Raw genomic sequence first — 25,973 nt, forward strand, 5'->3', positions numbered from 1 at the left:
AGAATAATAATTAGTATAAATCCCACCCCTCCACAATCTCCCCTCAGTTTTTTGTATGTTTCCTACACTCACCACGGAAGCACCTACGGAGTCCTGGTGGTAGGGGAGCCTGATGGCACCTACTTTGTCTAAGGATGGCCAGGCAGGAGGATTGAAAGGATGTCGTTGGAAAGCGGTACGAGTCAGCGCTGGGCGCGACCCGTCTGGTGGTTTTTTTAGGCAGCCAGACCTTTTCTCCACTTGGGGGTGGGGGAGGTTGTAGGATTTCTCCCATCCCACTGCTCTCCTAGACGGCATGGCGGCTGGGTGACGCCGTCTCCTCTTCCGCATTGAAGTTCCGGAAGTTGGAGGCGGAAGTGACGCGGAGGCACGCCGCATGGCGCAGAGGCGGCGTGCGCGTACATTAAAGGGGCGGTTCCGGCGTGCCAGCGGGGGTCATTTGCATGCAGTCTGGCCACGCGTTACAGCTCTATCTCCGCACAGCACAGCCGCAAGCAGGAACGCCAGATCACCCAGCACGCCAGCAAGTTTGCACTGAGTGCAGCAACACTCTGCAGGGGCCATGCAGCAGCCAACAGAGTCCTCTCCAGAGACGAAGCAGACGCCTCCGGCTGGCACTGAGGAGTCAGGTCAGCAGCCGGTAAGGTTCCTTGCATTCCTGTTTTATTATGCTACAGTGTGCTAGTCTGTTACTAGCTAAAACATTCCCTGGATTTGTTTGTTTTCTTACAGAAGCCAGTCAAGAGCTCAGGAAAATCTAATAAGTGTACTAAATGTGGGGGCAGGCTACCTGAGGGAACTTCTAAATCTTTATGTACTGATTGTTACAATAAATCAAAGTCTCATTCTCCGAGACCCGAGAGCACTACTGTAGCATTGTTAGATTTAATGAAATCAATGAAACAGGAATTAGCTACTACATTTTCTGCATTTAGAGCAGCTCTACCTCCTTGTCCAGTCCAGATGGTCCCTCTTCCACAGGTTCCGGCAGCTTTACCAGCATCATCTACTGCCCAGCCTGTTGTAATAACTTCCCAATTACAGGTTCCACAGACTGGTTCTGTCCCTATCGATCAGAGTGTATCCTTGCCTGTACTCCCTAGTACCCAGAGGGTGGATACGGAGGTTCCCCAGAACGTTGGTATTGAGAATCCCTCACCGTTTTCGGACGTTTCTGAGGCATCAGATGAGGGAGAGCTGGCTGAGTCTGACGCTTCAGGTAATACATCAGCTACAGTTCCTAGGTATTTGTTCAATGCTGAGGACACGTCTGAGCTGCTGAAAGCAGTTTATGATTCGGAACAAATTGAACAACCCAGGCCATCCTCTACTCCACAAGATGATATTTATAGGGGACTAGAGGATCGCGGAGGTCGGGTTTTTCCTGTCCATAGAGCTGTCAGGAGTATTATTTCCGCTCAGTGGAAGGATCCGGAGGGAAGGCTTTTTATCCCTAGATCTTTTAAACGGCGTTTTCCCTTTAACATGGAGGAACATGAATCATTGTTCAAGTGTCCTCGATTAGATGCTCCTCTTTCTCAGTGTTCCAAGGATACTGATTTATCCTTTGAAGATATGGGGACCTTGAAGGACCCGATGGATAGGAAGGCAGAGGCCCTGCTTAAAAGAGCGTGGGATTCAACGTCCTTCTCTTTTAAACCGGCCATTTCCTCGGTTTGTGTAGCCCGGAACTTGGATAAGTGGGTTCGTGGGCTCCAGGAACGTCTGGAGGAGGGCACTCCACATGCTAGAATCCTAGAGAGCCTTCCGGTTATCATCAAATCTATTGCCTTCCTGGCGGACGCAGCAACTGAATCCCTCAGAGCTGCCGCCAAGACAGCGGCCTTAATTAACTCAGCACGAAGGGCCGTTTGGTTAAATACGTGGCAGGGAGATGTTACCTCCAAGCAGAAGCTATGTGGAATGGCGTTTCAGGGGGATCTTTTGTTCGGACGAGATTTGGACTCGGTTTTGGAAAGATCTTCCAATAGAGCCAGGAAATTCCCGGATAAGAATAAGAGCGGGAAGCGGTCCTTTCAGAGCAGGAAGCCCTTTCTTAGGCAGGACCAGCCGAATAGAGGGCATAGACAAAATAAGAAATGGACCTATAATGCAGGCAGAGGCAGGCCATTCCTGTTCAATAAACCCCAGCCAGCCCCGTCCACTGCAAAGTCCGCCAAGTGACAGCCAGATCCCGGTGGGGGGGAGACTTCTCCACTTCTTTCCGGAGTGGCAGAAGATAACAAAGAACGACTTTATTCTATCTCTGATCCAGCTGGGTTACAAGATAAAATTTGTATCTCCTCCTCCCTCCCGGGTGATAGTCACTTCTATCCCCAGGGACCAGATCAAGGCAGAGGCCCTTATGGACTCGGTTTCCTCTCTTCTGCAGAAGAACGTGATTCGACCGGTTCCAGCTCAGGAACAGGGGAAGGGGTTCTATTCGCGGGTATTTTTAATCCAGAAGAAGTCAGGGAAGTTTCGAATGATATTGAATTTGAAACCCTTGAATCCCTACATTGTAGTGAAGAGGTTCAGAATGGAGAGCATTGCCTCAGTTCGCAACCTCATATCTCCAGGGGATTTTCTGGCATCAGTGGATCTGGAGGATGCTTACCTCCACGTCCCGATACACCCGCTGTTTCAGAAATATCTGAGATTTGCAGTCCGGACGGGGGAGTCGATATGCCATTTTCAATATCAGGCTCTCCCGTTCGGAATTTCGTCGGCCCCAAGAATCTTTACGAAGATTATGGCAGAGGTGATGTCCTTTTTACATCTCCACAATATAAGGGTCCTGCCTTACTTGGACGACTTCCTTTTTATGGCAGGGACCCGAGAAGCCTTGCAGAGGGAGCTAAATTTTTCACTCCAGCTCTTGAGCAGTCTGGGTTGGATAGTGAGCATGGAAAAGTCTCAATTGCACCCGGTTCAGAGCTTAATTTTTTTGGGGCTAAGTTGGGACACGACGGTCAGACGTGTCTTTCTACCCAAGCAGAAGATAGACAAGCTGAGGTCAGAGATTCAGGGAATCAGATTGAATTCTCAGGTTCCTCTTCGAAGGTTAGTATCAATCCTGGGTCTAATGTCGTCTGCCATTCCAGCAGTAGAATGGGCCCAGGCCCACTCTCGGGGCCTACAGACTTGGGTCCTAGCGAATTGGGACAGAGATCACCGGTCTTTAGACAGGAGAGTGATGTTACCCGACCAGGTTATACAGTCACTTCTCTGGTGGGATCATTTGATCAATCTAGACCAGGGTCGCAGATGGAACCAGGAGATCCCATTAAAGTTGTATACGGACGCGAGCGCCTGGGGTTGGGGTGCCCACTGTTTGGGTCACCAGGCTCAGGGACGATGGGACGAACAAATGTCTCACAAATCATCCAATTACAGAGAACTCAGGGCGATCCTTCTGGGATTACAGGCCTTGCATCCGGTAATCTCCGGCTCGGAAGTCCTTGTGTTCTCGGACAACTTTGTGTCGGTCTGTTATGTCAGGAAGCAGGGGGGCACTCGTGTTCCGGACCTGCAGGGCCTGACAGAACAGATCATGTCATGGTCAGAAGCCAACCTGGAGTCGATATCAGCGGTCCATGTTCGGGGGATCCACAACAAACAGGCAGACTCTCTGAGCAGGGGCGTGGTACAGGAGTCAGAATGGGAGCTCAATCCCGATGTTTTTCAGGAGATCACAGAAAGTTGGGGATCTCCGGTTCTCGACCTGTTTGCCAATCCAGAGAACGCAAAGTCAAAGATTTTTGTACCCTGGATCCTTCTGTTTCAATAAACAGAATAGATGGCCTGTCGATTCCGTGGCCAGAGGGACTGCTTTACGCTTTTCCACCGTTCAAGTTGATTCCAAGGGTTCTCAGGAAGATCCTGACAGAACATGCGGAGGTCTTACTGATCGCGCCTTGGTGGCCGAGGAGAGCTTGGTATCCTCTCCTTCAGTCCCTTGTGATCAGGGGCCCTTGGCATCTACCATGCAGACCGGACCTGCTGTTACAGAAGGGCCAGGTCCATCCGAGCCCAGAGGTCTTACATCTGACCGCATGGATCCTGAGGAGCAGATTTTGAGGCATCACGGATTTTCCAGTGATGTGGTTAAAACATTACTGGCCTGTAGGAAGCCAGCGACTAGGAGAAAGTACAACAAAGTTTGGTACACCTTCTCCGCTTGGAAACAGAGGGATGTTTCCAGGTCAGATAACATTATCTCAGTTTTGGACTTTTTACAGCACGGGGTGCAGTTAGGCTTATCTGTTAGTACCCTAAGGGCCCAGGTGTCGGCCCTTTCGGTTTTTCTTTCTAGGCGACTATCAGCCGATGTTTATGTTAAAAATTTTCTGAGGTCAGTAGAGCGTTCTCAACCGATCCCTCAGAAACTGGTTCCTCCATGGGATTTGTCATTAGTATTGGATTTTTTAACCTCAGACAGGTTTGAACCCTTGGATTCGGTCCCGTTAACCACTTCTCTACCACAGGGTTTTTCACCTAAAAACCACAGCAATTTTCACATTTAAGGGAGGCAAGGGTTAATGGGCTTAATGGGGGTATAATTTATTTAAAAAAAACCTCACTGATGCTGATCAGTCACTAATGCTGTGTTAGTTATCTGAGATCCTCTCAAGAGTGATCTCAGTAACTGTAACAGCATAGTGACTGATACAATGTTTACACACATTCTGCATGAATAAGCACTGTCATTGGCTTTGTGAACACATGTTCACATCAGCCAATCACAGACCAGCGGGTGCCCGACGCGTATGCCCGTCCGCATGCACGCGGACGCGATCGCGCACGCGAACGCGATCGCGCACGCGAACGCGATCGCGCACAGCAGGAAAATAAACAGGAGTTGCCTATCTACGCCCCTGTGACTCAGGTGAATTTTAAAGGGGCGTAGATAAGCGTGGCAGAGGTTGTTAAGTGGTTAAAGTTCCTTACACTTAAGGTTGTTTTTTTGGTGGCCATCACTTCGGCTCGTAGAGTCGGTGATATTCAGGCATTGTCTATTAAAGATCCGTACATGGTGGTCCATACGGACAGGATTATCTTTAAGCTAGATCCGTCATACTTACCCAAGGTATCTACGTCCTTTCATAGGACTCAGGATATTGTACTGCCATCCTTTGTGGCTAATCCACAGAATGACAAGGAGAGGAGGTTGAGCTCTTTGGATGTTAGAAGGGCAGTTTTGATTTATCTGGATAGAACCAGAGAGTGGAGAACTTCCACTAGCCTTTTTGTATCATTTGGTGGTTCTAAGAGGGGAAGCCAGGTTTCCAAAATAACAGTGTCTAGATGGATTAAGCAGCTAATATCCCTAGCATACTCAGAGGCTCAGTTAAAGGTACCTGACCACATTACGGCACACTCAACAAGATCCTTATCAACGTCTTGGGCGGAGAGATCAGGAGCTTCTCTGGAGCAGATATGTCGGGCCGCGACCTGGTCCAGCCACTCGACCTTTGTCAAGCACTACAGAGTGCAGCTTCTTTCAAGCCAGGATCAGGCCTTTGGCCGCAAGGTTCTTCAAGCCGTTATCCCACCCTAGAGGTAAAATTTCTCGCTAAATCTCAGGAGGGCCGTCCTGGAGGACGTAGGGAGGAAGTGCCGGCTGCTTACCTGGTAGCAGTGTTCCGGCGAGTCCTCCAGGACGGCCGCCTAAGTTCCAGACCCTATTATATCTATTAATGGTATGGTAGTGGTTGGTGGACTAGTTGTTTCTCTTCATTAAACTGAGGGGAGATTGTGGAGGGGTGGGATTTATACTAATTATTATTCTAATTCTTGTCAGGTGTTTCCGATTTGGGAGGGGAGACTACACAATCTCAGGAGGAGGGCCGTCCTGGAGGACTCGCCGGAACACTGCTACCAGGTAAGCAGCCGGCACTTTGTTTGCTGAAAGGACTCTGCACCCCCAGCATGGAGCTGACTGACATGCCTGCCCTGGATATTGTTCACAGCTTACTGTGCAGGGTGCAGCCAGTGATTCATGGCATACTCTTACATGCATTCAGTGTTTAACCCTTCTAAAGCTGTATGTTGCCAAGCTGCTAGTCAGGCTGCCGGGAATCCCATCTCTGTCTCCAGCAAACTTCGTGCGGCTTGTGCTGTAAAATGACTTGTTTGTCTGTCTGCGTCATTGCACAACAAATGTCTTAATGCTGATGTGTTTGATTAGTGCAAGTAGTGACAAGCTGGAGTCATTGCAGTAAAGAGAAGGGTTGGGTCCCTGTGCATGCTAATGAGTTATTCTGAAAACGTGTGGGAAGAATATAATCCCTAATGTTTACCTCTTACAGCTTCTCCTTCTAGCCTAAAAGGGGAAAATGGGGTTTTAATTTACTGAATTAAAAATATTTGGTGTTTAAAAGCTAATACACCATGCCATTTTTCCCATCAGACCGATGGGAGATTTTCCTGGCTAATAATTTCTAGCATGTCTGATCTGCTTCTGTTCGAGAAAAGTATGGATTGTGAGATCTGTACTGCACCAAAATGATCCCCTTCTCAATTGGCAGCAGTGTGGACATGCTGGAAATGTCCCATCGATGGAAAATCTCCCTTCACGCTGATGGGAAAATTGAATGGCGTGTATAAGCCTTAAAGCCGCAGGGACAGCCATACTATCCCAGGTAAAAAAACAAAACAAACATAAATGGACAAATACTTGATCTACTTACATAACACATGTATTGTACAATCCACATTTTGATTTTCGATAACTTTATATAGTAAAGAGAGAAATGTTTCAGGCTTTTTCCATCTTTACTGCTTCTGACTGAAGCCAATCCTGATGTAATTTTCTCCCTTACCAATGTTTTCTCCTAGAAACTGCACTGTCTTATCTAGCTTGCTTTGTAAACACGTGAGGACAGCATAGCTTGTATTTCAGCAGTTTCTGTAGAGGGATGAGGTATATTTCCCTTCTCAGCCTCGTGTCACACTGAACTGCCCTTAGCTGATCAGTGAGGAGCAGAAATGTGGGAATGCAGATGACCAGCTTCCCTCTCCTCGGCAATGCACTAAAAAGAGCCAGGCTGACTGATGAGATTGATTACAGCAGACTCATTTATGATTATATTGGAATGCTTGCAATGCAGACTGCATGTAGACTACATGATAAACCCATAGCAATAGGTAAATGGAATTTTATTTTATGGCTGATTTCCAGGCCTGGAGCCAGGCTACATGCTCGTTGCCTGCATCCAATTCACAAAACACTATAGTAAATCTATATTTACTTTAGTGCTGTATGAATTGGATAAAGGCAAATGCATGGAATAGGAATGATGGGGCAAGTTTTAGTGTTTGATTGGAGCTGTAATGGTGTATAAAGACAGTGATGACCAGTCACTGTTTTAGACACCATGATTGGCTCTATGCTGTAGAAAGGGTCAGGTTTTAGGCTTTTGTTTGACAAGGGTGTGATCACCTGTACTCTGGTTTTTATATGGCACCAAGCAGAGTAGGTTGCCTAGGGCGTGAAATCACCCAGCAGTTGGCACAGGCTAACTCTATAAAGCGTTGTCCCCTCCTGTGTATGTGTTTTTTTTTTTGTTTTTTTGTTTATAATCTTTTGTCAGTGGGGCAATTACAAGCTACTGGATAAATCGCTCTATTTGCTGCAAATATAAATCCAAATATTAAACCCAAATTACACTTAAAGGACACCCGAGGTGACATGACATGATGAACTAGACATGTGTATGTACAGTGCCCAGCACACAAATAACTAGACAGCGTTCCTTTACTTTCTCTGCCTGAAAGAGTTAAAAATCAGGTATGCAAATGAGTTTCTGTCTGGGTCGGGACCGGGTCCGACTATAACGTAACCCTCACTGATAAGAAATTACAGCCGTAAAGCACTTTCTTGGCAGAAAATGGCTTCTGAGAGCAGGAAATAGATTAAAAAAAAGGGCAATAGTTCATAGATTTTAGCTCTGGCATACTTAAAATGAATGTTATTGAGAAGAGGCCATGAAACGGTAAAAACTTTAAAAAAAAATAGATTTTAAATATAAAATAAAACCGTGGAATAACTAAGTCCTTTTTAGGAGGATGGATACAATTGTTTCTCATAATTTTTTTTCCGCCTCTGATGTATTTTACGGAGCTGCTGTACCTGCACTCAACGTTGCGGTTTGTGGCACCCAAAGTACCTACTGTACTAATATTTCCTACCACTTCTACAGTATTATGCACCAATGCCCCAAATGCAATAAACCTTTTTTTTTTTCTTGTATTTTATTTATTTTTTATTAACTTGCCAATAAAATGCATTTTAAATCACCAGCAAGCAACTCGTGAGTACTTTTTTTTCACCTACTCTTTGGACCCTTTTCAATTGCATAGTGCTGAAAAGTTACTTCAAGTAGAGTACATTATGTGCCCTTGCTTGTTCCGTGGTACAATGCCACGGAAGATGGCACTATATAAATAATGTATAATTATCAATGGCTAATACAACTGCTGGTGATGATGAAGATGAAAGGGAGAAAGGAGTAGTGTCAGCTCATTTTTAAAGAGAAGCTGTCAGCCATACTATCTCAGGAAAAAACTCATAAGTAGATAAATACTTGCTCAACTTGCATAACCTATGTATTTTCACTGTCCATTTTTTGATTGTAGTCATTTTTCTAAAGTAAAAAGAGAAAATCCTTCCTAGCATTTCCCGTTTTTTATCTGTGGATATATTAAAAGGAAGCACTGATGTAATTTCTTCCCTTACACTCCTCTGCCTGATTGTATATGCATTGCCTGCCCTTCACTATAGAAAGTGCATTGTCTCAACATGAGAAATGTTGGCCAATCAGAGAGTAACAGAGGTGTGTGAGGGGAAAACGGGAGGGAAAGAGGCTTCAGCCAAACAGGCCGCATTAGTTAAGTCTGAGGGGAAGTAGAGGAGCAAAAAAGGACAACCCAGAATACCCTGCAGCTTCCTTTGTGTGTAGCAACTTTTGTGTGTACCAAATAAGTCAGGTAAACTGGGGAATGATCATTTATCAACAAGACAAATAGTGATTTTAACTTTTGGATTGCCTGGTTAGTCTCCTCGTTATTACTTGTTGTTTACCAGATAAAAATAAGATTTGATTTTTGATTTTATGCCAGACAGGTACACTTTTTTTAAAGGAGGATCTTGAGAAATGTAGTCTTGATAAACCTGTAGAAGTGATTGGCTTCATGTCAGTGTTGCCTCAGACACATAGGCAACCTACCATGAAGCCACCTGAAACGTGATTCAGAAGGCAAAATAAAAGGGGGCGGTGTTTGGACAAACGCATCCTCCAAAGTTTACTTCAGGCAGCAGAAAGTCTAGAACCGCCCCCTGGGGCTTTCATTAGGTTTAGAAGAAAAAGCTAATCTATTTGCTTGCATGCGTTTTGTACCAGCTGTTATCTATCTTAAAAAATGTTCTGTTTTTGTCTTTTTTTTTCCCCCCTTTGTATTTTTTGTGTACTATATATATCCCTTAACTTAAAATGTCCAGATCTGGGGCTAGAGACTGCAAACGCACACATGTCCCATGGAGCTTCAGAGGCGACGGCTATGGGGGATATTATCGTCAACTTAATTTCAAAGCCATATAGTAAGTAGCAGGTCATTTCACCTTTATGTGTATTTTTGTACTACAAAGGTCATTTGTGATATTTGATTATGCAGTACTAAATAAGAATTCCACATGAGTGTGTCTCTCTGAGGTGGTGGTTTCCGAAAAGTCTTGCTTGGTTATTTCCCACCCTTTTGTGAAAAATCGCTAGGTACCAGCCCCACTCCAATACTATATTGATGGAATATATTAAGGTGCCCATTAATGTTACAATGTTGATTGTACAACCTTACCACTTTTATGTAATGTAAGGAACTACCTAAAGCATCCACTCAAAGTATATTCTCTCATTGTACAATGAAGATTGTAGCATTGATGGGCTCCTATTATTTTTACTGCCAGTGACGTGCTGTTCCTGATCTAGAAGGCTGCCAGACTATGTAACTTCTGGCTGTAGCCTGTTACATCTGCAGACTCTGTACATATCAGTTTCTGCATAGCTTTGGCAGTTGGAGGCGTGGCATAGGGATGCGGCTGTACTTCCTGTATGGCCAGAGGACCCAGAAGACACCTGTTACTGTGGCAGGAGAGGTCAAGTATGTTGCCTTTTTATGACTCCAGTTTGGTGAAACTTGGTGCCTAGGCCATAGTGATGATACATATTTATTTATTTTCACTATAAGGTGGACAATGATGAAGCTATACCTGCAGAAGGCTCCTTTATCACAAGTAACATTCTAGTAGTTGAAGTCTTTGGATCTGTGACAAGATTGGGACTTCACCTATTTATAGGATGTTTCTCTTACACAGCTGCCAGCTGTGCCTCGTTTATCGGTATTCTTCCTGTAATAGCTATTTAGTCCCTGATGTGTTCTAGATAGGTTTTCGGCTTTTTACACAAGCTGACTGCACATCAATGGCTTTAAATGAATGGCGTTTTCTTTGTCATCTGTAAGATCGCATGAAGAGCTTTAATTGGTTACTGCTGATCTCTAGTCAAGTAGGGCTTTCAGAAAAGGGTTACACTTGAGGCTGTGGAAAAATGGCAGCGTTTTCCTGCGGCTGGATATGTTCTTGGAGAGCATCATCTACAGAAGTGGATGAAAAATGCTGCCAGCCAAGGAGCCATCACCAGCAAGCATTAGTCAGTGCTGAGGAAGTGCCAGTGTTAACGGTGTGTCTGAGTACCTGATCTACTGCATGCTTGTTCAAGGTCTATGGCTAGAAGTATTAGAGACACAAGACCAAGAGGACTGCCAGGCAACTGGTATTGTTTAAAAGATAATAAATATGGCAGCCTCCATATACCTCTTGCTTCAGTTGCCCTTTAAAGCTTGATAATTACACAGTGCAGCTGGCATTTAGTCGTATTCCTTGATGAGTAGGGAAAAAAATGAATAACTTGTAAGCAGGATTTTTTAAGTGTAGACTTAAATTTACTAATGCAAATGGCCAGGGCAGCATGACCTAGAAAGCTGTGTTTATTTTGTAGCATTGAGCTCTGCAAGTTGCTGCATCTGTCTTCTCCTAATACAATTACTGGGCAGGAGTGCAACAATGGAATCTTACAACCTGGTCATTGACCTCTAACTTGACTTTTTGTTTTTAGGTCACAAGTTTTCTGACCCAGAAAGAGTTAACTACAAATTTGAATCTGGCACTTGGTGAGTTTTTACTGAATTTGTTTTTAGGCTGGATATCCAATATGGCATGTTAAAGCGGAACCAAACATTTTTTTTTTAATTAAAATGATTTAGTTGCACCACTGTAACACATACAAAGATAAATAAACACTCCTTCAAACCTATGAGCATTGCAGTGCATGCTTTTCACCCTTCTCTTTTCATAACTAGGGTTATACTGGGGGCATCCATTAGCAATTCCTCCATTGCCAGACACCACCTACTCCACCAGTTTGCCGGATTTTTCCCGGCAATTTGAAAGGAAGGGAGGGGTTCCTCCAATAAATGTAAAATATTGTATATTTGTCGTCATGAAGCTGAAAAAAGGCTGCTATTTATTATTCTAATTTAGAAAATAGATTTTATTTCTGAAATCTTGTATTTTTAATTTGGGTCCACTTTAAAGGACAACTGAGGTGACATGTGACAGAGATGGACATGTGTATGTACGGTGCTAAGCACACAAATGACTATGCTGTGTTCCTTTTCTTTTCTTTCTCTACCTGAAAGAGTTAATCAGGTATGCAAGTGACAGTTTCTGTCCGGGTCGGGACCGGGTCTGACTGATTCAGAGTCCAGACTATAGCATAACCCTCACTGATGAGTAATTAAAGCCATAAAATACTTTCCTGTCAGTAAATGGCTTCTGAGAGCAGGAAAAAAGATAAAACATGGTCATTGAATCATAGATTTGAGCTCTAGCATACCTTTGTGAAGGTGTGCAGTGACCATGAAACAATAAAAGCTTAAAAACTATATTTGAATTTAAAATAACTTTGGGATATTAAAAAAGTCATTTTTAGGAGGATAGATGCAATTGTTTTTCTCATTAGTTTTTCACCTCTGTCCTTTAATGAATATAATCCATGTGGATATGTTTAACGTTGGTGTATTTTAAAATGAGGATCTGGTCAATAATACAGTATATTTTACCCTGTTGTAAGATATTTCCCTATTGCTTCAGCACAAGCAGGATTCAGACTGGCCCTAATTCTGCACAATGTCCCTCCATATTTAACAGCGGGACAAAAGCATTCTTGTTCCAGCTCTGTGATGTAAAATCTATTCGAGACACAAGACCAAGAGGACTGCCCAGCAACTGGCATTGTTTAAAAGGAAATAAATATGGCAGCCTCCATATACCTCTCGCTTCAGTTGCCCTTTAAAGCTTGATGATTACACAGTGCAGCTGGCATTTAGTTGTATTCCTTGATAAGCAGGAAAAAAAAAAAATAACTTGTAAGCAGGATTTTACAAGCGTAGACTTTAATTTATTAATGCAAATGCCCAGGGCAGCATGACCTAAAAAGTAGTGTTTATTTTGTAGCATTGAGCCCTGCAAGTTACTGCATCTGTCTTCTCCTAATTCAATTACTTTGTATAAAGTGCCCTTTAAAGCTTGATAATTACACAGTGCAGCTGGCATTTAGTTGTATTCCTTGATGATCCGAATTTAAAAATGGATAACTTGTAAGACCAAGTGACGAATCAGCAAGTAAGGCCTCCCCAACCCCAATCTACCTACGCTGCTTTACAATCTGCTGCCTGCCTAAATACACTAAAGGGGATCTGCAACTAGTAGCCTGGTCCAGAACCTGGGAAGTATACATAATGAGCGACTACACATTTGCATGGAGTAAATGACTGGACTGTTTAAGAACCAAGAATCAAAAGTAAATTATTTTGTGGTCTTGTTGGGATCGACCAGAAGATTTTGGGGTTCTTGGCTGTTGAGCAATCAAGAGGGACAGTAAGTATTGATTGTGCTTATAGCATGCTTTGTGCAAATAACTGATTATTGTAATAAGAACCCAGAAGATACCCAGGAGGATAGAATGGAATGGCCATAGGACACTTGTACTTTGATTTGGCATTCTCATCCAATCAAGAAATCAAAAATTATTTTGAGACGATTGGCCATATATGAATGTCAGAATAATAGAGAGATGGGTCATTACTGTGTGTCCCATTTTGGTTTTGCAGCAGCAAACTGGAGATGATTGACGATAACACGATTATCCGAGCTCGTGGTCTACCATGGCAGTCATCTGATCAGGATATCGCCCGATTCTTCAAGGGATTGAATATTGCAAAGTAAGTTTGTGATTCCCCCTAGTCCACCTACTTCCCCCTTGCCCTAATATCCCTGTTGTATCTTTTGTACACCTATGTCTTAGTTATTTTGTGTTTTTGTTTTTCCCAGTTGGGAAATTGCCATATCTTAAGGGGTGATTGCTTACACCCTGCGTTATCACAGGTAAGATGAAAGCAGGGATCAGGGCAGGTTCTGGTAATTTTGCTGAATAAGATCCCTTGCTGTAGCCGTGTGTTTCCCCCCCTAAGCTGGGTTGCTGTATTTAGAATGGTCATAATTCTGTCCTTTTTTCCTTTTGGCGGGAATTTCCTTTTGGACTCCACGGTCATCTGATCTACTGTGATTTGATCTCTGCATGTCATTTGCTTTATGGTTGCAGTGAACATTGTTGTTGTTTGGTGGTTTTATTACTATTGATGACCATGGGAGAAGGTTGTCTTCAAATTAACTGGATGTTGCACATTGTCACAGATTCACAAGAGGTGTATGCCTCTTGGCCTTGCACAGCTGTGGATGGGGGTAAAGGTGTAACTCTGTTGGGCCTCTTGTGTAAAGTGCCCCAGTGGTGAGACTGGTTTTAGGGAAAGCTGTTTGACTGCCCATAGCATCCTGTCAGATTCTTTTACTGGTGCATTGTGGGAGAATCTGTTTGCTGAGAGTGGAAGGTTTCCCTCTTGACACTTGAGCTCATGAGGCCTCGTGTTCTGGAGGAAAGGAGTTCTTGTTGCTTACGGCAACCAGATCTTTAGTTTCAGACCTGCATTGTAGAAACGGCAGTTGGAACTGTGAATTGCTTGCTATGAATAAGAAGGCTTTGCAGCAGAGTACGATTTTAAACAAGTATTCCAAAGAAAAGTCTGTGTTTGCATAGCAACCAATCAGCTTCTACCTGTTGTTCCCCGATGCAGGTTTGTGAAGGAACCATCGGCTTTATTCAATAAGGCACTTCAAAAGACCATGACCAATAGCAACAAATCACAAATCTCTTGGCTGTAATAACCATATAATTGACCTCTCGTTGCTATGGGTGCTGCACAGATCATGGCCTTATTGAATGACTCCGAAAGAATCTGCTGTTATGGGTGGAAGAATACTTTTCATTTTGAACATTTTTCATCTGAGGCTTTGGCAGGCAACCTGTTGCTCTCCTGCAGTCGTGACACAAAGGGTGGTCATACCTAGATAGACATGTTCAGGTAGTGTTGCAGATTTATACTTTGCCTGTAAGGTTTTCCCTCAGCCATAGCCAGTGCATCATGTGGTAGAAACAGATATTACTAATTTATGTGATTCTTCTAGACCATATTATAGGGAAGCGGGAAAAAAGGGCGTAGGCAGCTAGTGGACAAAAAGGGCGCCGCCATTCACTCTCATAATAAAGAACGTTTAATGGGCGCTGAGCAGGAAAAAAGGGCGCCGGAGATAAATAACGTTTACAAACGGCGCCCGGAGATTTTTAATGATTTATAACTGTGCTTGTGGTGATTTACGTTTATAAAATGCACCCGTGCCGAATAACGTTTATAAAAATACTAAACATCTTATTTACTAATTAAAACATTATTTAAAGTTTTATCCCTTACTGTTTGTAAAACATTATTATTCACAAAATTAAGCGATCAGTACGTAACGTAAATTGCAATATTTTTTGCAGCTACAATTAGTAAAACCTTATTATCCACATAATAAAGCAGTCAGTAAGGGAGGTCTTAGGTTTAGGCACCACCAGGGGGGTCTTAGGTTTAGGCACCACCAGGGGGGTCTTAGGTTTAGGCACCCCCCGGGGGGTCTTAGGTTTAGGCACCCCCCGGGGGGTCTTAGGTTTAGGCACCCCCCGGGGGGTCTTAGGTTTCGGCACCCCCGGGGGGTCTTAGGTTTCGGCACCCCCGGGGGGTCTTAGGTTTCGGCACCCCCGGGGGGGTCTTAGGTTTAGGCACCACCAGGGGGGTCTTAGGTTTAGGCACCACCAGGGGGGTCTTAGGTTTAGGCACCACCAGGGGGGTCTTAGGTTTAGGCACCACCAGGGGGGTCTTAGGTGTAGGCACCACCAGGGGGGTCTTAGGTGTAGGCACCACCAGGGGGGTCTTAGGTGTAGGCACCACCAGGGGGGTCTTAGGTGTAGGCACCACCAGGGGGGTCTTAGGTGTAGGCACCACCAGGGGGGGTCTTAGGTGTAGGCACCACCAGGGGGGTCTTAGGTGTAGGCACCACCAGGGGGGTCTTAGGTGTAGGCACCACCAGGGGGGTCTTAGGTGTAGGCACCACCAGGGGGGTCTTAGGTGTAGGCACCACCAGGGGGGTCTAGGGGTTAGGGATAGGTACAGGGAGGGCTCTGTGTGAGAGTAGGGTTAAGTATAGTTACAGTACAATATAAACCAGCAGGGGGGTGGTTAGGGACCACTAGGGGGGTCTAGGGGTTAGGGATAGGTACAGGGAGGGTTGTGTGTGAGAGTAGGCTTAGGTATAGTTTTAGTAAAATTTTAGTAATACTAATGTTTTACAACACTTATTACGAACGTAGTTATATTTATATCATCGTTATAAAGAATATTTTCAGATTTTATTATAAGAACAAACCATAAATGAAGGTTATGCACAATAATATACAATTATAACAATTAAACATATATTATCGTTTTTTTAATAAACTTAATTATATGTTTCACTTTTGAAACAGGGAAGATTAACGTTTTCCCAATTGCCGATTTCATAAACATTATTTAATTTATAATTTTGTAAAACATTTGTAAACTTAATATAGCACACTATTTTTATAAACGCTATTAATGATTAATTAGCGTTTTACACCCCGCGCCCTTTTTGTCCGGGCGCCCTTTTTGTACGTACGCATATTATAGACCATACTACCATATCTTTCCTATTGCCACAGACATACAATTAACACAATGCAGAGTAAGACAGATACACAGAACTGCGGATTTCTGATTCTCCAGTGACATTAAAGGACCACTATTGCGGAAAATTTAAACATTTAGAATACATGAAAACATATAAAAAGTACATTTCTCCCAGAGCAAAGTTTTACTAGGGTGCCCCAAGAATTGTAGTTATGACACTGGTGGAGACTGTCAAAAAATGTGTGGCATACATATACCACAAATGCAGCAAAGCTAACTATGAATAGCACTTCTCTTCTGTAACAGGCCAGCCATTCTCTTCAGACTGTACAACTTTTTGTTCCCATTCTTCTCAAGTAGCTTCATGTTTATTAAGCTAGACATACACCTCAAGGTTTCCAGACAATTAGATTACTCTGAATCTGCTGGAAACCTGTTGATGCCAAAATATCTGATCAACTCCTTCGATTTTGGGCAATTTATCAATCAGAAATGTAATGAGACATGTTGGAGAATCTCCATGTCCAAGTGGTGGGGCAGGAGCATCAAAGGATGGGTGGCGGCATACAGCTGCAATGCATCAAGCAGGACGGTGCTAACGGGGCAATCAATGCCCAGTGGATTTGTTCTCAAATGTATCTGAAGTTAAGGTTTCTTCCATTAAACAAAACATTTTCAACTGAAGAGGCTATCGGCTGGCTTTGCAATACTGTGCCGGTACTGACTCCCCATACACAACCTATAGCTGTTATGGTAGATTACTTGAACTGGTGCAGCATGATGGTGTATACAAACACAATAGACAGTCTTTAAAGTGGTTTTTCAAATCTGGTTACTTGCATAATGCAGACAGTTGCTAGTGGAATGCAGAATTCTCACCCCACCCTTTACCCTTATCACACCAAACGCCTTAGGCAAGATGAGAGGAAGACTATTGAAGATGCATGTTTACTATAAACACTTTATTTGCTTAGTAATCACACACACACACACACACACACACACACACACACACACACACACACACACACACACACACACACACACACACACACACACACACACACACACACACACACACACACACACACACACACACACACACACACACACGTACGTTAAAGGCACAGGGTTTGAGTCCTGGCTGAAGCTAGTACCTGTTCAGTAAGGAATCCTTGGGCAAGAGCACTGCAGGGTGTGGTCTACTAAGTGCCCTTAGTGGCTACGGCTCTCAAACACTTTGAGCCCAACAGGATAATGTCATACCTCCCAACTTTTTGAGAAGAGCAAAGGGGACACTTAAGCCACGCCCCTGCCACACCCTGACCATGCCTCTAGTCGCACATACCATAAAGATTTCATAAGAAAAATAGGTTTCATAATTCAAACCACATTGGTCCTTTCTATCCTAGTTCATTTTCCCTCATAGTAACATTTTAAAATTAGTAATATATCAATTTAAAGGTTGGGAATAAAGTTTTGAGTCAATCAAACAAATTTTTAATATAGAAGTATATATATTTACATAGAAAGAGGGACAAAGTCCTAAAAGGGACAAATGAGGGTGAAAGAGGGACAGGACTCCCAAAAAGGGATTGTCCCTCCGAAAAAGGGACAGTTGGGAGCTATGGAATGTTGTTGTTGTTCACACACAAGTAGTTCTAGTATAGCTATTTTGGGTACACTTAAGTCTGGTACACACATCCAGTCTTGATTGTCCAACTAACCACTTCTATGTAGTATGAGGTCCACCGGGACTTGAATACTTTGAACACATTCTGTAGGTAAGCTCTTGTACTACATAGAGCAGTGTTTCTCTATATTTTTTTGGTATGTACCCCCTTTAAAACCCGTGTACTCACCAAGTACCCCCTGACATAGTAACCATTATGACAAGTACCCCTTAACAAATATATATTGAATCGTAGTGCATGATAATGGTTCTAAACCACTTCCAAGTATGTACTATTGCTTTTAATTAGCTAAAATACTAATTTGGTGTTTAAATAAGATTTATAATTTTCTAAAACACTAAATTGGTTATTCTTGGTTAAGTTTATCAAGCCCGAGTACCCCCTGGAACCATCAGAAGTACCCCCTGGGGTACGCGTACCGCATGTTGAGAACCCAGGACATAGAGGACCTAAAGTTGGGCAATTAAGATCCCTAGCCATATACAGTTCAAATAGTAACTAGGTCAGGCAATCTATAGAGTGTTCCCAGATTCAAATATCAGTGGGAGAATTGTGATCAAGATATTACACAGAAGCTGATCATAAATCGGTTACTTTGTATAGTTATTATTACTGCATTAGTGGAGTTTTTGGAGTCTTGTCACCCCAGTAGTTTGCTGTCTGCAACCACCCCATGCAACAAGCTGTCACAGAGGACTTTGTAGTGTCATTGCTGCAGGAGAGCCGCAGGTTTCCTATATGGGGTTACATGTGCATATCTGTATGTAGATATCTTGTTCTGATGACTGTCTGTATGTTGCATGCGTAGGGGCGGAGCTGCACTGTGTCTCAATGCTCAGGGGAGGAGGAATGGAGAGGCTCTGGTCAGGTTTGTCAGTGAAGAGCACAGAGACCTGGCTCTGCAGAGACACAAGCATCACATGGGGAACAGATACATTGAGGTAAGTTCTGCTGCTCTGCCTCCGTCACATGTTACAGCTCTCTCGCTCTCTGTAGCATTCATAACTCCTCATACCTTTTGTTGTTTTCCTCCTCTAGGTGTATAAAGCCACTGGAGAAGACTTTCTAAAAATAGCTGGAGGTAACTTATGAGCTAAAACCGTGCTGTTTTTTTTATTCACTGCAATTTCTTGTAAGTATAGGAACTGGAAGCACTAAAACGGTGATACTAGACTAGCAGGAGGGAAAGGATTCTCTTAAAGCGGACCTGAACTCAGAACTTCCTCTTTGCTCTAAAAGATTAGCAACAGCATAATAACCTTTTAAAGAAACATTTGTTACAGCTGATAGAAATCCTGCAACAAATCTGAAGCGTCTACTTCCTGCTTTCATGGAAGCGGACATAGGGTTAACATCCTGTGTTTATAAATTAGCTGCTATGTCGAGGCAGCCAGCTGACACAGCTGAGATCAAATTACAGCTGTGATTAGTCAGATGAGAGGGAATTAAAGGAAACCTTAACTAAGAGGGATATGCATGTTTCCTTTTAAACAATACCAGTTGCCTGACAGTCCTGCTGATCTATTTGGCTGCAGTAGTGGGTGAATCTCACACTTGAAACAAGCATGCAGCTAATCCAGTCTGACTTCAGTCAGAGCACCTGATCTGCATGCTTGTTGAGGGGCTGTGAATGAAAGTATTAGAGACACCGGATGAGCAGTAGTCAGGCAACTGGTATTATTTTAAAAGGAAAAATCCATATCCTTCTCCGTTTAAACTCTCTAAATACACGCAGGGTGCCTTGCACAGTTTTCTCCTTCTGTCCTGAGCAAGAGTTCAGGTCCAGCAAGGTTGACATCTGTTTAGAGGCAAGCAGATTGGGTTGGTGAAATCTGCCTCTGGTGAAGGCACGAGCAGTGTTCTCATTATTTCCACCTGTTTTATGACATGTTGTTTGGCCACTAATGTAACCTCAAATCACCTTCTCCTGCATAAAGACTTGTATCAGGATTGCTGTTTAATGTCTGTATTTTGACACTGTTAAAGTGGAACTCCATCTCAAATGTTTGTTTTGGACAACACAGAGAAAGGTTAGGAACTGTGCCAGATATTCTAGCTGGCTTTAGATGTCTACAAAGACTTCTCTTCAGTAATGGGGCCTATGAAATCAGAAAGTGAGTTTAGTTTCCCAATGGGAACACAGACAGCAACAAAAACAGTTTAGCAGCATGTTTTTGTGTATGGATATCATGGTGTTGGGTTCTTTGTTTTTTTTTTTCTTTGTTCCCTTCTGCCTATGTTTATTTCCTCCCTTTATTTTCTATTTAGTGACCTACTCTAAGAATAGGAAGTGAGGGCAAAATCTCTAAACAGGAACAGAAAGGGTAATAAAAAAGAATCTAGCAGAGGTACAGACCTTGCCATGCTTTCCTTACGCCATCCAAAAATACATTTTGGCTGGAGCTCTACTTTAAAGCAATAGGTTCCCTGTGGATCAAAGTGATAAAATCTGTGGGGAAAAAACAATACATATTTTTACACTTGTAATAGATGTTCAGGAAATGCAGGTGTAAAACCCTGAGCTAAAGCCACAAAAAGGCATCAGCAGGATGTAAGATGTAACATTATCTATGGATGGTAAAAGATCTGTACATATTGCTTATGCAGCCATTATGGACACCAAGCATAGAACAAGGAGTGCTAATAGAGATGAGTCACCAACTCTTCTTCACTCCTTTTTTTTTATCCTTTTTCTGGTTTGCAGGGACATCTAATGAAGTGGCTCAGTTCTTGTCCAAGGAGAACCAGGTGATTGTTCGCATGCGGGGTCTGCCCTTCACTGCCACTGCCGAGGAGGTCCTGACCTTCTTTGGACAGCACTGCCCTGTGACTGGAGGCAAGGAAGGAATTCTGTTTGTTACCTACCCTGACGGCCGGCCGACAGGAGATGCATTTGTGTTGTTTGCCTGTGAGGAGTATGCACAGAACGCACTAAAGAAGCACAAAGACTTGCTGGGCAAGAGATACATCGAGCTGTTCAGGAGTACAGCAGCTGAGGTGCAGCAGGTACGTTAGGGGGGATTATGGAACTCTTCTGATTTCTGGATTTTCTATTTGTGTATGTTTACCTATATAACACAATATAATATGTGGAGTTTATATGACACAAAGTGGGTGCAACTTTAAAACTCCAGACCAAAAATGCTATGTTAGTATGATTTCCAGACCTGTTGCTGGATGCAGCTAACTAGGTTACCCCCTCCCCACCCACCCTTATCCGCTTACAGGATTTCTCACGTGTGTCTCTTTTCCTCTGGAACTCTCTCCCTGAACAATCATTCATTCGCTACCAATGAACTACCAGACAGTTGTGCAAAGTTCTGTTCCTGCTTGTGGATGAACTGGAATCTGTATTCAAGATTTATTTTTTTTTCTAAAGCCTGCTACACTTTCAATTTTGTTTGGCCAATCACTGAGCAGATTGTGTAGGTAACCCTCACACTACATGGAGGTGGTAAAATTGGTCAGAGTATTCAATATCTGCTGGCCTCATACTTACATGGAAGGTCGTAACATTTTCAGTGATTGGCCAATCATAATTGAAAGTGTGTACCAAACTTTAGTCTGTTCAGCATCTGACAACGTTTTCTAACAATTCTTAAACCCAAGCTAAATGCTGTACTCATCAGGAAAGCATGTGATCAAGCCTAAGCCATTCTAGCCATTAGTGACCCACTATTGCTTCCAGCCAAGCTCAGCATAAAACATACAGTTCCATGTCATCAGCAGGTCCGGATTTGTACTCTTTACCGCCCTAGGCCACTGTCACCAGCCGCCCCCCCCCCTTTCAGTGTAGGTAGCGAGATTACCCTCCCCCCCTTCCCTTTAGTATAGGTAGCCTGATGACACCCCCCCCATACAGGTAGCCGGTTTAAGGCAGGTTTAAGCAATATGTATCAGGCGATCCCTGCCGAAGCCTGTTCCTGGGGACTCTGATGTACAGTATGTGCTTTCCCCTTGCCTTTTGTTTTTTTTTGTTTTTGTTTTTTTCCACTTCCTGGACCGAGCTCTCATAGGCCGGTCCCTCTCTCCTATTGTCTTGGAACGTCTGGTAAAGCAGTAATACTGTCTATTTACATAGTTAATACAAGGTGTGCTACAAAACTGTGCACAATCTGTATTGCTCTTGTTTGACCATGTAACTTGTATGTAAAATGTTTGATATAGTATTTGCCTGTCCAATCCTCTAAACTGGAGACTGACTTTTTTTTTCCTCTTGATCTTGGTTAAGTTACTCTATTAATATTTAACAAAGGTGCTGTAATGTGTTCCTTTCTTTTTGCCCTCAGCCATGTGAATTCCAGCACTGTGTAAACAGCACTGGGGAATATCCAGCAAACTTGCCGGTCACCCCACTGCAACAATATTGCTCAAGTGTTAAGAGAACTTGTTGTGTGAATAAAATAATCTAAGCAGTGCAAATTTGGACAGAGGCGCCAGGCAGGTTAAAATGATCTAAAAACAACTAAAAAGGAGGAGTACAGGTGGACTTACCTCCTGAAATGATGGACAATCGAGATTGTTCAAATCGCAAATAACAATTTATTTTGGCACTCCGCAACGCGTTTCGCAGGTATAACCCACTTCATCAGGCAAGGAGTGCAAGCTCAAAAAGGTCCAATAGTGGCAATGCGCCTCTGTCGACTATTGGACCTTTTTGAGCTTGCACTCCTTGCCTGATGAAGCGGGTTATACCTGCGAAACGCGTTGCGGAGTGCCAAAATAAATTGTTATTTGCGATTTGAACAATCTCGATTGTCCATCATTTCAGGAGGTAAGTCCACCTGTACTCCTCCTTTTTAGTTGTTTTTAGATCATTTTAACCTGCCTGGCGCCTCTGTCCAAATTTGCACAGTATATAGTCCACCTTGGGTGGAGGGGACTGTCCCCTTCTTTCTATCTACAGAGAGCGACTTCTTAAACCTGAGTGGGGTCAGGTTCTAATACTCCCCACCTGCAGTTCAAGTGGTTGCCTATGTGGTAACCCGTGTTTGTGAGTATATCCACATCTGTTAATTATTTCGCCAACAATTGTTAGACTTACTGCACTATATTGGGCTCTCGGTTTTTCTTTTTGTTTCAAGTGCAAAATAATCTAAAGCCCATCTTAAGAAACGATTGTTGTTTACCCCACCTGTCCTGCGCTACTCCATATTCTGTCCGATTTAATCAGTCTGGCTGCAGCCAATGCAAGCTTTGCATGGCTCAATATAGTACAGAGAGCTATGGGAACATCCATTGTGTAATGCTTCTAATTGCCCTTTTGAACATCTCAGCACTGTCCTGTTATCAGGAGTGTTTTCTCAACCAGATACAAGTTTTTTTTTTTTTTTTTTTTTGGTTTCTGTAGTGATGGGCATGATCAGTTTGGTCAGGTGATAGATATGCAAAGATTTGCTAGTCATGATCATGTGCTAAAGCAGGATGTGATCACAGCAAATCAGAACTTTGCAAATCTATCAGCTGATAAAACAAATCGCATGCTGCACCACGAGTTCTCCTAGGCATGGGGACCATCACTAGCTTTTGTTTGCTGTTCAGGAAAAGGTCTAGTGCAGTCTCACTTCTACCACTGCATGGATAAAGCTCTGGTTTATTAACCTTTGTAATGACTACGAAAACCAAAATCAAAATGTCAGTGATTGCACCCTGTTCATCTGCAATGACACAATTATGTGTGCGCATTTTATGTATTCCTGTGGATTGTGATCCCTCATCCTATTAGCAGTGGAATAGAGACTTCCCTTAAAGGACAACTGTATTGAGAGGAATATGGAGGCTGCCAAATTTTTTTTTTCTTTTAATCAATACTCTTTGCATGGCTGTCCTGCTGATCATCTGCCTCTAATCCTTTTAGCCATAGACCCTGAACAAGCATGCAGTATATCAGGTGTTTGACATTATTGTCAGATCTGACAGGATTAGCTGCATGCTTGTTTCTGGGCCAAATAGATTAGCAGGTCTTCCAGGCAACTAGTATTGTTTATTGGGAAATAAACATGGCAGCTTCCATATACCTCTCTCTACAGTTGTCCTTTAAAGAGGAACTGTAACCCAGGATTGAACTTAATCCCAATCAGTAGCTGATACCTCCTTTCCCATGAGAAATGTTTACATTTTTTTTTCTTGAATAGATTATCAGATGGGTCTGAATAGCTGATATTGTGGTGAAACCCCTCCCACAGTGTGATGTCATGACCATGGTCCTAAATGTTTACGGTCTGAACTTCATTGCATTATGGGAAATAACTTTTTCCAACTGCCAAGCAAGCAGCGTCTCCCTCTGTGCCTAGAACTCTCAGTAATGAATATTCTGTACAGATCACCTGGAACTAAAGATGTCCCCACCATACAGTTCAGAATGTAAATCAGGAAACACTATAAATGCTTATTGTTAAAAAAAAAAAAGCCATTTTATTCCGTTATTTTCACTACAGTTTGTCTTTAAAGAGAACTGGCCCAAGATGGGACATAATGTGCCGTTGCCAGATTCCTGGCTAAAGTGTGTTTTTTTTTTTTTTTTTTGTTTGTTTTTTTTTTTCCTCTGCAGGTTCTGAACAGATACTCTTCTACTCCACTTATCCCTCTTCCAACACCACCAATCATCCCTGTACTACCTCAGCCCTTCATCCCTCCAATCAACGTCAGAGACTGTATACGACTCAGAGGCCTTCCTTATGCTGCCACCATCGAGGACATCTTGGAGTTTTTGGGTGAATTTTCTGCGGACATCAGGACACACGGCGTTCATATGGTTCTCAACCACCAGGTAGATTTTGTTTTGTTACACTTTCAGGTACTATGTCGGCTCTTGTGTTTACTTATGACTTTCTGTCTCCATTTAGGCTTCTTTCCCACCAGGACGTCGTGTTTTAGGGGACGTTATAGGTCGCATAACGTGCCCCTAACACAACGCCTGGTGGTGGTGGAGGAGGACGCTACCTAGAGCTGCGTTATGCAGCTCTTGATGCGCCTTTTTTGTGCTGTGCGATGCGGAGACCACGTGATCCGCATCACGTGGTCCCGCCAGCCAATCGTCACACAGAGCGGCCGCTCCAGGAAGTAAACACTGCACGCCACAGTGCAGTGAATATTAATTGGCCATGTGGCTGGCCGCGGAGGAGGAGGGGGAGACCTCCTCCTCCAACATCACTGATCATGTGCAAACAGTCTAACGCGGCTTAGCCGCGTATAACGCACAGCATGCAGCACTTTCATGCAGCATTGATTTTTTTTCATTGCTGTGCGGCGGGCTGCGTTACAGGCGGCACTAACGTGCGCCTGTAACGTCCCACTGTGAAAGCAGCCTAAATCTTGAAATGTTCCCTTTTTAGTTTAGTAAGTAGCTGAATGAGGTCTACTGGAAACGGCACAGAAGATCTTTTTCTGTTGCACAGATTATACCCAGCAGATAATGTATGTTTAAAATGTATTGACTTGTTTGTTTGAGTTTAAAGGATACTTACAGGATACGTAAAATAACTAGACAAAGTTTAAATATTTTTTTTATGAAAGCAAGACTAACCATTCCAAGCAAAAGTAGCACTGTGAATTGTTAATTGAGATTCATGTTGGAAAAAAAAAAAAAAACACAGATGTGAGCCCCAGAGGTTTATAGGCCATTTTAATGGTTTATTGCTCGGTCATACAACTTGGCACCTAAATGAATTTTACCCCTTTTTTATTCTCATCAATGGAGCTTGCTTTTGTTTGTTTGCTGCTGCATTTTTTTTTGGTTTGTTATAAAAAAAAACAAAGCACCATTTTTGCTTTTTTTTTTTTTTTTTTTTTTTTTTTTTTTTTTTTTTTTTTTTTTTTTTTCCATCTCCCCCTTCCTTTCTAAATTGACTCTACACTACGATACATACATTACACATACTGTATATAGGCATATGCCTATGATTGGGAATCAATTGTGAGCCCATCAGAGGGACAGTAAAGTGACATGGATGTAATCTATGCAGCGCTGCGTAAGATGTCAGTGCTATATAAATCATTCTTGTCCCGTACATAAACAGCCTGCCAGCTCCGATTGTGGGCTGGCAGGCTGATCACTGCGGCCCACTTTTACTCCTCGCGAGA

The 25,973-nt window shown here is 43.1% G+C and overlaps 1 protein-coding gene across 2 annotated transcripts in view; it reads left to right on the top strand.

Annotated features, from left to right (window-relative positions):
• The window catches only part of ESRP1 (epithelial splicing regulatory protein 1), a 125,511-nt gene that overhangs the window by 65,802 nt on the left and 33,736 nt on the right, over positions 1 to 25,973 (top strand). For both annotated transcript variants that reach the window (XM_068237668.1, XM_068237670.1), the window contains exons 5-11: positions 9,503 to 9,601; positions 11,172 to 11,226; positions 13,228 to 13,338; positions 18,700 to 18,832; positions 18,930 to 18,972; positions 20,596 to 20,897; positions 24,442 to 24,660. In XM_068237668.1, the coding sequence (XP_068093769.1) occupies positions 9,503 to 9,601; positions 11,172 to 11,226; positions 13,228 to 13,338; positions 18,700 to 18,832; positions 18,930 to 18,972; positions 20,596 to 20,897; positions 24,442 to 24,660 (962 nt within the window). The remainder of the gene's footprint in view (positions 1 to 9,502; positions 9,602 to 11,171; positions 11,227 to 13,227; positions 13,339 to 18,699; positions 18,833 to 18,929; positions 18,973 to 20,595; positions 20,898 to 24,441; positions 24,661 to 25,973) is intronic.

Source organism: Hyperolius riggenbachi, chromosome 5 (assembly GCF_040937935.1).
Source record: "Hyperolius riggenbachi isolate aHypRig1 chromosome 5, aHypRig1.pri, whole genome shotgun sequence".
Lineage (NCBI taxonomy): Eukaryota > Metazoa > Chordata > Amphibia > Anura > Hyperoliidae > Hyperolius > Hyperolius riggenbachi.